General features: G+C 62.5%; 3 protein-coding genes across 5 annotated transcripts; 1 reads left to right on the forward strand and 2 right to left on the reverse strand.

The window, feature by feature from the left end:
* Positions 1–173: 173 nt before the first annotated feature.
* Positions 174–2,840, forward strand: MTFP1 (mitochondrial fission process 1). 2 transcript variants are annotated; one of them, XM_056504479.1, is made up of 4 exons: positions 174–322; positions 1,848–1,975; positions 2,048–2,271; positions 2,637–2,840. In XM_056504479.1, exons 1-4 carry the CDS (start codon positions 271–273, stop codon positions 2,710–2,712), a joined length of 480 nt encoding a protein of 159 aa, XP_056360454.1. In that variant the 5' UTR covers positions 174–270; the 3' UTR covers positions 2,713–2,840. The 2 variants fall into 2 exon arrangements, with proteins under 2 accessions (XP_056360454.1, XP_056360453.1); XM_056504478.1 differs by having other exon boundaries at positions 218–1,975.
* Positions 2,841–3,271: 431 nt separating this feature from the next.
* LOC130259877 (uncharacterized) lies at positions 3,272–5,723 on the reverse strand. The gene is made up of 7 exons (XM_056504654.1): positions 5,263–5,723; positions 4,648–4,831; positions 4,399–4,513; positions 4,158–4,237; positions 3,798–3,892; positions 3,622–3,702; positions 3,272–3,525 (listed from the first exon to the last, which is right to left on the reverse strand). The coding sequence occupies exons 1-7, from the start codon at positions 5,393–5,395 to the stop codon at positions 3,272–3,274; spliced, it is 942 nt and encodes a 313-aa protein (XP_056360629.1). The 5' UTR covers positions 5,396–5,723.
* Positions 5,724–6,900: 1,177 nt separating this feature from the next.
* GAL3ST1 (galactose-3-O-sulfotransferase 1) lies at positions 6,901–13,652 on the reverse strand. Of its 2 annotated transcripts, none has more exons than XM_056503973.1 (4): positions 13,581–13,652; positions 13,006–13,215; positions 10,244–10,377; positions 6,901–9,099 (listed from the first exon to the last, which is right to left on the reverse strand). In XM_056503973.1, exons 3-4 carry the CDS (start codon positions 10,366–10,368, stop codon positions 7,950–7,952), a joined length of 1,275 nt encoding a protein of 424 aa, XP_056359948.1. In that variant the 5' UTR covers positions 10,369–10,377; positions 13,006–13,215; positions 13,581–13,652; the 3' UTR covers positions 6,901–7,949. The 2 variants fall into 2 exon arrangements, with proteins under 2 accessions (XP_056359948.1, XP_056359947.1); XM_056503972.1 differs by having other exon boundaries at positions 13,540–13,640.
* Positions 13,653–14,114: the final 462 nt, after the last annotated feature.

Raw genomic sequence — 14,114 nt, forward strand, 5'->3', positions numbered from 1 at the left:
TGACTGCCCCCAGCCCCATAATTTGTCCCCCCGCCCCACAATTTCTCCCCCAGCCCCACAGCTGCCCCCGTGACCGCGGGTGACGCAAGGCCGCGGGGTCACGTGCTCGAGCAGGCCCCGCCCCCGCCGCCATCGCGCGGCCCCCGGGGGGGGGGGAGGGGCGGGACAGAGACGGACGGAGGGGGCGGGGTTATGCAAATCAACCGTCGAGTGGGCGTGGTTTGGTGACGTACGGGGGCGGGGCATGCGGCGGGAGCGCTGGCGCGCGCCATGGGGCCGGAGGAGCCCGACCTGTACCGGGACACGTGGGTCCGATACCTGGGTGAGCACCGGAACCGGGCACCGGGCACTGACACCGAGCCTGACCCCGGGAACCGGGCGCTGGCATTGCGCACTGACACGGGGAAGCGGTTACCGGCACTGGGCGCTGACATTGAGCGCTGACACCGGGAAACGGGTCACGCGGGACACCGGGCACAGGCACGGGGTCCTGGGCGTTGACATTGGGCACTAAAATCAAATACCACCACCGGGACCTGGCCCTGATATGGGGCACTGCACAAACGGGGCAGTGATACCGGGCACCGGCCCCTGTTACCGGGTACCGGCACCGTGAACTGTCAGTGGCGCTGGGTACTGACCTCGGGAGCTGGGCAGCGGTGTTGGGCACCGAGCACAGCCCTGGCCACTGCTACCGGGTACCGACATCAGGCACCAGGCACTGACACCCCGCAGTGCTTTAGGAACGTGACACCGGACACTGATGCTGAGCGCCGGCACCACGCACCAGGCACTGCACTGCCCCGGGTACTGGGTACCACACGTGGTGCCGGGCACTGACACCCAGCACTGGTTCTACAGAGTGCTCTGGGTCCATAGTACCGGGCACAGGGCACTGACACCCAGCACTGGTTCTACAGAGTGCTCTGGGTCCGTGGTACCGGGCACAGGGCACTGACACCCAGCACTGGTTCTACAGAGTGCTCTGGGTCCGTGGTACCGGGCACAGGGCACTGACACCCAGCACTGGTTCTACAGAGTGCTCTGGGTCCGTGGTACCGGGCACAGGGCACTGACACCCAGCACTGGTTCTACAGAGTGCTCTGGGTCCGTGGTACTGGGCACAGGGCACTGACACCCAGCACTGGTACCACAGAGTGCTCTGGGTCCGTGGTACCGGGCACAGGGCACTGACACCCAGCACTGGTTCTACAGAGTGCTCTGGGTCCGTGGTACCGGGCACAGGGCACTGACACCCAGCACTGGTTCTACAGAGTGCTTTGGGTCCGTGGTACTGGGTACAGGGCACTGACACCCAGCACTGGTTCTACAGAGTGCTCTGGGTCCGTGGTACTGGGCACAGGGCACTGACACCCAGCACTGGTACCACAGAGTGCTCTGGGTCCGTAGTACCGAGCACAGGGCACTGACACCACAGAGTACACCAAGTCCATGGTGCTGGGCACAGGGCACTGATACCCAGCAGCAGGTACTGTGCACTGCACCAGGCACTGATAGGGGGTTCTGGTACTAGATACCAGCAGCACACAGGGCAACAATGCTGCACACCAACACCGGGCACCTGTCACTGTCACCAGCACCGACCCCAGCTAGTGGCATCGTCCACCAGCACCAGGCACGGGCACTGAGCAGAGACCAGAGAGCAGAAGTGGGCACTGTCACTAGCACTGGGCAGCCACAGACACTGGCAGTGGTCACCCCAGCCCTGCTGTGCTGGTGGCACAGGCACCCCAAACCCCCCCTGTGCAAGATCCATCCCATGACATTGGGACACCCTGGAGAGGTGACATGGGGACAGTCGGTCCCTGAGCCTACCATCCCCTCAGGTTATGCCAACGAGGTGGGCGAGTCCTTCCGCCCTCTGGTGCCAGTGCCGGTGGTGTGGGCCAGCTACGGCGTGGCCACCGCCTACGTGACCGCCGACGCCATCGACAAGGGTCGGAAGGCTGCCGCCGTGAGTGCCACCCCCTCCTCACCCCCCAGCCTCTCTGTCCCCGCCCTTCCACTGACCCCTGTGTCCCCCCAGGCCCACCCGCAGGACCCCACGCGCGTGGGGGTGGCCGTGGTGGACACCTTCGTGTGGCAGAGCCTGGCCTCGGTGGCCATCCCCGGCTTCACCATCAACCGGCTCTGCGCTGCCTCGCTGGCGCTGCTGGGCTCCCTCACCCGCTGGCCCCTGCCCGTGCGCCGCTGGACCACCACTGCCCTGGGGCTGGCCGCCATCCCCCTCATCATCACCCCCATCGACAGGTAACGGGGACACCGGGACACCCCTGGGGACGGCGACAGTGGGTGGCACCGCCCCGTCCCCACGGCCGCAGGGATGGAGCGCGTTTGTCTCCTCGGAGACCGGTCCCGGTGTGGGCTGGGAGCAGAGGTGGTGACGGGCTGTCTCCACTCTAAAGGGGCTTTGCTGGGGTCCAGCCAGGGCATGTCCCTGCCAGGACAGGGATTATGTGGAGCTGAGCCGGGATTAGCACAGTGAGGCTGTGCTAAGCCTGGTTGTGGTGGCACTGCTGTCTCAGGGAATATTAAGGGCAGCCCCACCCATCCCACGTCACATGCAGTGCCCCAGAGACCCCCCCGGAGCCCGCTGACCCCCTCTCCTGCCGCAGGACTGTGGATTTCCTGATGGATTCCAGCCTCCGGAAGCTGTACAGGACCCCGGGAGAGCCCCCCACGTCCCACTGAGCACCGCCCCGCGCCCTGGGAAACTGGGGCATGCTGCTGTGACCCACCTACTGTGACCTCTCACTCTGCTGACCCCCAGAGTGGCCACCCTGTCCCACACTGGTCCTAATAAACCATTTCAAACATGACAGCTGATGGGTGATTCTGAGATGCCACCAGGGCCAGGCCATGTCCTCCCCTGGGGGACACATGGGTCTGGGGGGGTTCCCAATCCCTCAGGGGCCTCCAGCTGGGAGAGGGGGTCTCTGCCTGCCCAGAGCAGCCCTGCTGTCACCACCTGGAACCTCTCCACCTCCACAGCCTCATGTACCATCTTGGGGAATGTCCCTGAGGAGCTGCCACCATGTCCATGGTCTTTAGGGACACAAAATTCACCTAGTGAGGAGCCACCATCTCCAGCACCACAGGCTGGGACAGTACCACAACACCTGAAGCCACATCTGCAGGTACCTGGAGGAACTTGGAGATGTGGCTCGCCAGTGTATGGGCTCATCTCCATCCCTTGGTGGCATCCACACGCTACCAACCAGGAGAAGTTTTAGAGAAAGCAAAACCACATTTATTGGTGAGAAAGAGGCTCTGGTCCCATCTGGCCCTGTTTCTCTGTCTCCCTGAGGAGCAGGGCCCCCACCACGCTCTGCAGCTCAGCCTGGAAGGGACACCTGTGCCTCGGTGGCCGCTGTCCCTGCCGGGGTCTGCCCAAGTGCCGGGTGGTCAGGGCCAGCAGCCCCCCCAGCACGGCCACCACCAGCAAGGCACTGCCCACCAGGGCCAGCCCAGCCAGCAGGAGCCTCTTCACTGTCTGGCACAGTGCTGGGAATGGAAAAAACACACCTGGGAGTCAGAGGGGGGCTCAGCACACGGGGTGGGGGTTTTGGGGACCTGGGAGAGGGTTGGGGTGCTCCTCACCTTTGTACCATGGCACCTTCTCCTTCTGCACCAGCACTGGTCCAACTGTCTCCCAGTGGAGTGTCCCCTCTCCTGGGAATGCTATGGGAGGATATATCCAGTGCAGTCCAGCCCAGGTCTAGGAGCCCTCCCAAGAGCCCAGAATAACATGGGGCCACCCTGTCCCACCCCAGTACCTGGCTCATCTCCACGGAGGGTGTCAGCAGCGGGACAGCCACTGTCACAGCAGTGGCATGGGGTGCTCTGGCCAGGCTCCTCTGCATTGTGCCAGCTGGGAGAGAGCAGGGGACAGAATGGGAAGGGGTGGGGCACGACTCTGGGGGTCCCCAGACTCCACCACAGGGCTCACATGGTGCCACCCCAGAGGAGATGTCTCCAAGCACCTCCCCAACACATCTGCAGCATGAGGGAGCTGGGCCTGTGGCAATGCCACCAGCTGCCATCGGATAAGAGGGGACATCCAGACCACAGTCTGGTCATCCCAGAGTGGGTTCTGCCCCCAGCACACCCACGGGGTGCTCATGGTCCCAGCGTACCTGGCTGTGGTGTGGCTGTAGAAGCAGGACCTGGTGGCACGTCCTTGTCCCCATGCCATCAGCAGGCAGTGCACGTAGACCTGCTGAGACACCACCTCCTTCCTCAGGGGCCCTGCTCTCCTTCCACATCACCTCGTGGGGCTGAGCCCACCCCAGCAGGAGCACTGCCTCAGGATGGACAGTGTTTGGGGACACCCAGGCCACCCCCCTCCCACCACCAAGGGCATCGTCCCCACCTCACCTGCTCTTCCTGGGGCTCACCCTCCAGTGTGGGGGCCAGGATGGAGAGCTGGAGGACAGACCCCCCTCTCTGGTGCTGGACAGACACATTCCCCAGCTTCCCCCCGTGCAGGCATCTGTGGCAGGAGAGTGACACAGGACATTCCAGGGCTGTCTCCAGGCTCTGCACATCCCTTTCCATCACGAGGTCCTGCAGGACCCCAGGGTGGCTGGAGAAGGAGCCCCAGCTTCCTGCCCCACCAGCACTGACCCACGGCTGTTCACCACCATGAAGATCCTCCTGGGGTGTCCTGGCTGCTCCATGGTGGTCCCATAGCACTGATCCACGTGGATCCTCATGGAGATGCTGGGGCTGAAGTGGACACTGGCTTCCAGGTGCATCATAGAGCCAGGGCTGAGCACTGGCAGCTTCTCTGGAGTGGCACTGGAGTTCTCTGAGATGTGTGGGTTCAGTGTGACACCCCCAAACCTGTCCCACCAGAGATGGGGGCACCAGACACATCCCAGACCACCCTCCACCACGGTCTTGCTGCCCATCCTTACAGCTTCCCCCTTTCAGGGCCCACCCCCCGTCCTGGCTCTGCCCCCCAGAGTCCAGCACCTTCCTGGACACCTCATGAAGCAGGGACAGAGCTGACCCCAAACCCCAATGTGGTATCAGGCATAGGACTGGGAACATCTCAAAGCCCTACACCCTCCACAAGGACAGGGGGAGTTCCTGCAGGGACAGTTCCTGGTGGTCCTAGTGCTGGGTACAGCCAGGAGAAGGCTCTGACTGCTGCTGGTTGAGCTCGAGGATCTTGGCTGGCCCCATCCCATGGTCTCACCCCCCAGCATTTTCCTGCAGCACCCCCAGAGCACTCACCATGCAGGAGCCTCAAGGTGAAGGTCAGGATGGGCTCCTCAGAGTGGGGGTGAGCAGGAGCCCTCCCTGTCCCTGAGGACATCGCTGGAGCTGTCACCCTGTGACCAGGGGGCTCTGAGGCAACTGGAGCCATGGTGGTCCCTGCAAGGGGAGGGCTGAGCCAGCACTAGCATGTCCCTGACACAGCAGGGACATCCAGGTCCCCAGGACTTGTTGGGGACAGGTGGCAGCAGCACAAAGGCAGGGAGAGCACCCAGGAGCACATCAGGGGCTCCTCTGCCCCCAACCCCACCCCAGCAGGAGCTCACCTGCACTAGAGGAATAAATACAGACCAGGAGCTGCTCATGACCAGTCAGCAGCCACAGACCCCACCAGTGCCTCTGATTCCCCACCCTCAAAAGGTCCCACCAGCCCTGCTGGGACTTTGGAGGAGCCCCTGGCAGCCTCTTGCCCCGACCCTCAGAGCTTTGAATTATTTTAGGAAGGTTCTTCTACCCCAGGACAGCCCCCAGATGACCATCAGGAACCAGCACTGGGCAAAGTAAGGGGCACCCACCACCCACCTCCCCCAGTACAACAGACTGAAGGTGGCCCCCAGCCCCACTCACCTGCCACCCCCAGCGCAGCCCCACACACCAGCACCAACAAGCACAGCTCCATCCTCAGTGAGCAGCATCCCCACCCCACCAGCTGGGGGTCTTTAAGGACTTGGGGCTGGGTGTCAGGGGGTCCCAGCTGGCACTGATGGGGTTGGGGGTTCTGCTTGGTCTCTGCAGCCATTGGCAGACCACACCTGGGGCTGGTCCCACCTCTCACACATTCCCATTCCCACCACAAGGGCCTGTGCCCATCTTGCAGTCCCCATCCCATCCCACAGTCCCAGTGCCACCACTGAGACCGCTCCTGCAGGTGGTCCTGAGCCCACACCCACCAGTCAGTCCTGGTCCCATACTCACCAACCAGTGCTGTTCCTAGGTGTGATGTTGGGCCTCCCATGTCACTGTTGTGGTCCTGGCCCTCAGCAAGTTGCAGATCCCACCACAAGGTCCCATTCCCACCAGTTAGTCCTGGTCCTGTGCATGGTGCTGCTCCCACTATGTCCTTTTACTCCTGCACATGGTCCTGACCCAACCAGTTTGCCTTGATCCCAGTTCACCACATGGCCTGGTCCCATCACTCAGCCTTGGTCCCTTGGATGTCCCTAGTCCCACCTCATGGTTCCTAAGCCCACAACAGTTTTGATCCCACCCTTGCCATGATCCCGTGGCTGATCCTGCTCCCACCAGAGTCCCAGTACCCCTCCTTGTCCCATCATAGCTCTGCTTCCAGCTCTGCTGGAGAGGAAAAGCACCTGGGAGCAGCAGCCTGGTCACAGCCAGGGACCTGGTGAAGTGCCTGTGTTCCTGGGTCCTTCCTGTCTCAGGTGTCCCCATCACAGTCCCAACACCTCACCCAGTCCTCTGAGTGGGGACAGTGGTGGCAGGACCCTGGGGAGCTCCCAGAAGGAGCAGGGACTGCCTGAGGATCCTGCTGTGGCTGTAAGGACATCCTCACCCCATCCATCCCATGCTGGAGAAGAAGGAGATGTCTGCAGACCAGCTGGACCATCCTTATATCAAAAACTACCAAATATACAATTATATTACAAAAGTAAATAGCTTTTTTATTTCTGGTTTTTACAGAAGGAGCTGAACACAGGTGGGGGGACAAGGGGGTCCCTTTGCTGGGGGGGGTGGCTCAGCCACAGGTGCCACCTCTGTGCCCAGCCAGGGCTACTGTCAGTGGGACGCAGTGTCACCAGTGTCATCCAGCCCAGCTGGGACGCACGAGGTTTGTCCCCAGGGCAGGGTGGGCACTGGGGATGGCCCTGCCCTCAGCATCCCCACCGTGCCTGGGATGGCATCACTGGGACACTCCCACTGCACCCACTCCCATCTCCTGCCCACGCCAGTTGTCACCAGACCCTGCTGGCCTTTTGGGATGTCCCCTGTGGGGACCAGAGCCATGGGTCCCTCTAACTGGGATGATGGGGGGCAGGGAGGGGGTGTCCTTTGCCACGGGGACCTGTTCATAAAGGCCGGGGCTTTTGGGGCGGGTTTTCCAATCTCCAAATAGCTCCGGGTGGCTCCGGGTCACAGCCCGGCATGGAGTGATGGCTGTGGATGGGCTGAGAACATACTGCACTCATCCCACCCATGGGCTGAGCCAGTGCAGCAGGTTCTGACATTCCCACACCCCAAAACAGGGCTCAGCAGGGTGATTTGAGGAGCCCTTGGAGTGTTGGGTTCGCTGTGGGCATCTCTGCCCACCCCGGGCAAGGGAGACCCTCTACCACTGCTGTCCCAGCACATCCCTGCCTGCACCCAGCAACCTGGGGATCACTCAGCAACCCGCTGGGACAAGGCCACATCCTTCACAAACCCCTCCTCCAGCTTTTCCATGCGGAAGGAAGAAGTGGATCCTGCAGGAAAACTCCACCCCTGAGCCCCCAGTCCATGACCCCGCTGACAGAGGCAGAGTCTCCGCTCTCCTGCCCAAGCTGGGGCTCTGCAGGAAGGTGATGGAGGAACCCCCCAAAAGTTCCCGGGCTCCAGAGCCTCCAGCCAGTTCCAAACCAAGAGAACCATGAGTAACAAAAACGAAAGCACCTGGTTCTTCCCCAGGGGAGCGGGGCACCTGCCAGCCCCTACCACTTGAGGAAGTCCCGCACGTAGCTCCACAGCTTGGTGATCCAGAGGTTGGCCCCCAGGTCAGTCAGGTACTGGATTTCGGGCGTCAGCATCTTGCGGCACAGCTTCTGGTGCTTCTTGCTGATCTTCTTCTTCAAGTTGTACCCCAGGATGGTCTTCTCCCCCAGGGGCTGCCAGGGCTGCATGGAGGACTCCTGGATGGCGCTGGCGTCCACGGCGTGTCCCCCATCGATGCAGATGCTGGTCATCTTCTCATTCTCCCTCTGCAGCTCGGCCACGTCCCGGGCCATCCTCTCCCTCCCGTAGGCCTCCACCTTGCGCCAGAAGGTGGCATTGAAGTAGCGGTAGAGCTTGGCGTCGATGAGGTTCCAGGCAGTGGCCTGCTCGTACAGCTCAGGGGTCAGCCGGGACACCGTGGAGCCCTTGCGGGCGTTGAGCTTGAAGTAGAGGACGTCCTCCAGCTGCCAGCACAGCAGGTCCTTGAGCAGCACCAGCGACTCATCGAAGTACTCGAGCAACATGACGAGGTGGAAGCGGCGGTCGATCTCCTGGATGTGCTCCTGCACCAGCGGGCTGTTGGCGTCCATGCTGCTGTCGTAGCCGAAGTCAAAGAACAGCAGGTTTTGGAGGTAGTGAGCGTTGAACCCGTTGGGGTCGTAGTAGTGCTGGGGGTCCCGGAGGAACTGGTCCAGCTTATCCTCCCCCGTGATCTTCCACGTGAGGGGGATGACGGGCCCGAAGTAGTGGAAGGAGGACTCGAAGAGGTAGGCGGGGTCCCGCAGCACGGTGACGAAGGTGGTGTCGGGCGGCAGGAGCTTGCGCACCTCCTCGTAGTGGAAGCGCATGTGGTTGCAGATGATGTTGAAGCACACCCCGGGCCGGTAGTGCTGCACCTGGCTGCGCTCGAAGAAGGACGGGTAGTAGAAGTCGTTGCGGCCGTTGGGGAAGGCGAATTTCAGGCCGTGCTTCTCCCCGAAGCGGAAGAGGATGTTGAGGATGGTGCTGCTGGCGGTCTTGTGGGTCTTCATGAACATGACGTTGAGCTTGGGCCGGCAGCCCCACCCCGAGGCGCTGCCCGTGCCGTTGGATGGCGACGGAGCCTGGACAGGGGACAGGTGGGAGGAGCAGGAGACAGGGATGGGGATCCTGGGCAGAGAAGAGGTGGAGCACCATGGTGAGAGTGGTATTGGCACTTTGAAGGCTTAGGGATATTCTGTGCTGGACAAGCTGGTTCTGGGCATGAGTTGTGGAACTGGGAATAGGAGCTGGGCCTTGGGAATATATGCTGAACCTGGGAACGGGTGTTGGACCTGGGGACAGATGCTAGACCTGGGAATAGGAGCTGGAAATGGAAATAGAGCAGGGGGTCTTCATGGGCATGGCCATGGTGGTCCTGGTGGAGGTGATGCCATAGAGTGCATTAAGGGGAGCTCTCCATGGCCACAACTCCCTGGAGAGGAGCTGATAACATTTTTATGGGATATGAGACCTCTCAACTCCTTGTAGGATCCATGGGGGGGGGCCAGGGAGCTCTCCTCCCTTTGTAGGATCCATGGGAGGAGGCCAAGGACCTCTCAACCCCTTATAGGATTAATGAACTCCTCATGGGATCCATGGAAGAGGTCTAGGAGCTCTCAACCCTTTGTAGGAGTCACAAACGCCTCACGGGATCTGTGGAGGTCTGGGACCTCTCAACACCTTGTGGGATCCATGAAGGATCCTACCCCCAGCAAAGAGGGAGATAATTCCAGAGCCTGGCCCCACAGATGAGTTCATGGGTCCTGGAGGAGCACATGTTGACACATGGGACATTACTGCCTGGGGCAGCAAGCAAAGCCCACAGTCGAGTGACTTTGGACACCTGTAACGAATCTGCCAAACTGATCCTTGATAAGGATCCCATCCAACAGCACCAGGTTGTTGTAAGGCACGTGGACTTTGTTTGCAAGCTTGGAGGTTAATTTGATAATAGGTGGCACAGCTGGGAGCTGAGTGCTGCTGAGCACCACAAGTGAAAGTGGCCGGGACTCGAGTCCTCTCCTCTCCTCTCCCACCCAGGAGCAGTGAATGCCCCAGGGTGTGTCCCCAGCCCTGCAGGGAGTTGGGGGCCACTTCCCCCCGGCTGTGGGAAGGGTGCAGCCTCCAGCAGGAAGGGCACATCTTGCGGTGAGCCCTCCAGGGTCTGGAAAGCCCCAGGGCCATCTCCATGTCCCCACCTCCAGCTGGGGGCTCCTGGTGTGGAGCAGGGAGGCTGAGCTGTGGGAGGGACACGCGGGGGACCCAGACTCACTCAGTGACGCTGACTTGCAGCGGGGGCACGGCGTAGGAGTAGAGCAGCAACATGAAGCTGGTCAGGAGGGTCCCCAGCACCAGCCCCTTGCACATGGACCTCCAGGGCTTCCCATGCCGCAGCATCCTGGTCACCTGCAGCAGAGAAGAGAGATGTTGGTGCCAGGGACACAGGGACTAGGGGGTGTGTGGCTCACAGCAGGCACGAGGCACGTGTACATTTCACGGGCACGGCAATTCCCAGGCAAGCATCCCGCTGGCGCCTGGCGTGACCCAGCCACGGGCACAGCCGTGCTCAGCCCCAGCAGCGCTGCCTGCCCAGCCAACCTTTGCCCGCCCTGGGAAAACGGGTGACTCCCAGGGCGGGAGAGGCTGCAGGGCTGCGATTAGGGGAAGGGGGAGCTGGGCCACGGACAGCCCAGGACCAGAGTGGGCAACTGAGGGACACAGTGGCCATTCTCCACTGGGACACCACCAGCACCGGCAGGAGGGCACCGGGATCCGTTTTGCCAGGAAAGTCTGCAGGCTGGAGCAGGAGCTGCAGCAGCTCGGGATGGTTTGGGTGCTGCAGTACCCTCTCAGTGCAGCCTCTCCAGGCCTTGGGGGGCCCCTCTGGCAGCTCGGGCTGGCCCAGGGTGGGGGCCAGGGACACACAACACACAAAACACACACACACGCACAGTGCACACACAGACACCCCTGTCCCCTCGTGTGCTGGTGTGTGCACCACATCAATGCATGTTCATATATACATACGTGCACGCATAAAATGTGCACGCACAAAATATGAACATCAGTCGTGTTGATACACACGCAGAAATAGACACACACAGACACACACAGACACACACAGAAATAGACACACACACTCACAGAGCCCCAGTTCCTGCTGCCCCCTCCCCAGCGCTCCCCCCGTGGCCCCCATCCCTGTGCCCTTCCTCCTCCCGGGACACAGCGGGCACCCTCACTGTGGCACCGCATTGCAGCAGGCGTGTCCCCTGCGGCAGGATACGGGGACACGGGGACACGGGACGCGCCACCCGTGACCACAGCCCTCCACAGCAGAGCTCCCCGCCCGGGAGCCCCCCCGATCTGGGGGCTGAGCCCCCCCGGCCCCGCACCCCCATTCAGCGGTTGGAGCAGCATCACCTGCCTGCCCCAGCTCCCCCTGCTCCACATCCTCCGGAGCCCTTCGGCCGAGGATGGCGGCACTCCCACTGAGCAACACCCCCAAAAATAACCCCCGGTCCCTCCTGGCATCACCCCCTCAGCGCCGCAGACCCCCCGCGGATATTGCGGCGGGATGACATCCCGCTGGGCCGTGGGTCCCAGCCCGGCACATCCACCCCGAGCCCCGAGCAGAGCCGCCCCGGTTCCCCGTTCCCCGCTCACCCCCCGCGCCGCCGTTCCTCCGAGCCCGGGGTGCCGCTGCTGCCGCCGCTCCCCAGCTCCGGCCCCCCCGGCTCGGATCGCCTCGTGCTGCCGAGATTTGCAGCTCGATGAATAATGAATGGAAAATGCAACCGGAGCCCCGGGCTGCGGCCGGGTGCTGGGCACAGCGCCGCGGACAGCGGGGGAGCTGGCAGAGGGGCACCTGCGGCACCCGAAAAGCTCATCCAAGTGCCCCCCGCTTCCCCTGGAGCCGGGACCACTGGATCAGGCAGGGCTGGTGCATCCAGCCTCTTCCCGAGGGGTTTTCTTGTGCATGGGGGGGGTACACGGTGTCACCGCGGAGGGACTGTATCCCAAAACCACCGTATGGGTGGGAATGCCAAAGGGTTCCATGTGCCCAGGGGCAGCTGCAGTTCGGTTTTACACAGTGGCTGTGATTCCATCACAGTCACACCTGGAAAAGCCACTGGAGAGGGCTGGGGAGCCACCCACTTTTGTGGGTGCTGCCAGGCAGGAGCGGAGCTGGCACCAACTCAGGAGTGGGTGAAATGGTACCATGAACCCCTCTGATGTGTCCCAATGGATCCCAGTGAGCCCAGATGGGTCCCAACGGATCTGTGGGATCCCACTAGGCCCCCAGGACCACTCAACACCCCATTCTGGAGCTCTGGGATGCCAAGGGGATGCTTCGCTGCACCCTTTCTGCCTCCCTGGGGTGGTTCTGGCAAACACGTCCCAGCCAAATACTCTATTGACTTTGCCTTGAGTGAGCAGCTTAATTATTAATCGTTCGTTAGGAGAAGCCTGGAGCGCTGCGTTCTCCTGGGGCTCCCACGGGTGGGGGCTGGCTGCGGCGCCAGCCGGCTGAGATGCCCAGCTGGAGAACACGGCTGCACCCCCCATTTCCTCAGGAGTTACCCCCAGGCCACGCAGCTCCGTGTCCCAGCAGCTCCCCGTCTCCCTGGGGACATCCCAGATGCTGCTTCTGGGTTTTCCCCACGGGATCAATTTTTTAGGGCCGAGTCCCTGCCATGCACCTGCTTGCTCTTGATCCCACAAATCCATGGACACACTGTTTTCCACAGGCCCCATCCCACACAGGCACGGTGCTTCCTACCCCCCTGTCCCCTCTGTGCCCCATGGGTGTGAAACTCCCCCATCATCCTGCCCCACAGAGCTGCTTCCTGAACATCCCACTGCCACCCCAGCATCCCAACACCCTTCAAGCATCCCACTACCTCCTTATCATCCTGCTGCCCCCCTCGCATCCCACTGCGTCCCAAGCAATCCAACAAGCATCCTGCCGCCCTCCAAGCACCCCACCATCTCCCCCAAGCATCTCGACCCCCCCACTCGCCCAGCACCCATCACCTTTTCCTCTGCCTGCACCGCTGGCGCTGGGCCGTGCCTCTGCTCTCCTGTGCTGACCGGGCTGCCAGGGGAGCGGGCGGCACGGGGCGGGGGTGCCGATGCTGCTCCGACATGGAATAAGCTCTTCCCGGGCAGCTCCCCGCAAATGCCGGCTTTTCCAAAGCCTCCCCACTGCACCGCGGTGTTTATGGCATCACCGGGACCGCCGGCCTGGCAAGGGGGAACGGGACAGGAGTGGGAGCGGCTGGCGGGGGGACGCGGGGCTGCGGCCGGGCACTGCCCGGCTCCCCGGGGCCGGCCCCGGGTGCCTGCGGCCACCCCGAGCCGCCCGGCCCCCACCCACAGCCGGGCACAGAGGAGCCATTCAGCCCGCGCCGGGAACAACGGCGACGTTTGTCTCCATCTGTGACCGCGGCCTCAACGGGGACATTGTCCCCGCGGGCCCCGCTGGCCGGCCCCTCGGCTCCCCGCCACCAGCCCGGCTTGGCCCCGCAGCCCTGGGTACCATGGCTGTCCCTGGGCCGTGGCACCCACCTTTGGCCAGCCGCCGCCCTCCTCCCGCAGCCGGAGCTCACCTGGCTTTGGGGAGCTCGCTCCGTCCACGCACGGTCAGCTCTTCATTCTCCCGAAGCTTCCCCGCCCTCCTTGCTCCCTCCCTCCCACTATGTTTCCATGGATTTATGGCCTTTATGACAGCAATATTCTGGCATCTCTAACCTTGGTGTGACAACTGTGTCACAGTACCACCAGCCTTTCCACTCTCCCCTAATCACAGCAGCCAACTGCTCTGTCCACACCAGAAGGGCTCAGCTGGTCCATCACCCTGAACGTGGCAGGGTGAAAAAGGGGTTCTTGTGCTCCTGGATCCAGCCCTGGCTCTTCCTGCTGCCCTCAGATGCGGGGCTCTGTCACTAAGGGGGTGCTGTCAGCGTTGGGTCCCCAAGCAAGGTCCCCGAGTTTGGCCGTGCCTGGGACTTACCGCCCCTCTCGGAGGTGTTTGGGGTTCAGAGCTTGTCCCTACAGGATGTATGGGCTTCACCTTGCAGTGAGCTGGCAGATCTTGCCTTACCCCTGACAGCTGCCCCTCCTGCCTGACCTCATCAGGACAC

The sequence above is a fragment of the Oenanthe melanoleuca genome, chromosome 15, assembly GCF_029582105.1.
Source record: "Oenanthe melanoleuca isolate GR-GAL-2019-014 chromosome 15, OMel1.0, whole genome shotgun sequence".
Taxonomy (NCBI): Eukaryota; Metazoa; Chordata; class Aves; order Passeriformes; family Muscicapidae; genus Oenanthe; species Oenanthe melanoleuca.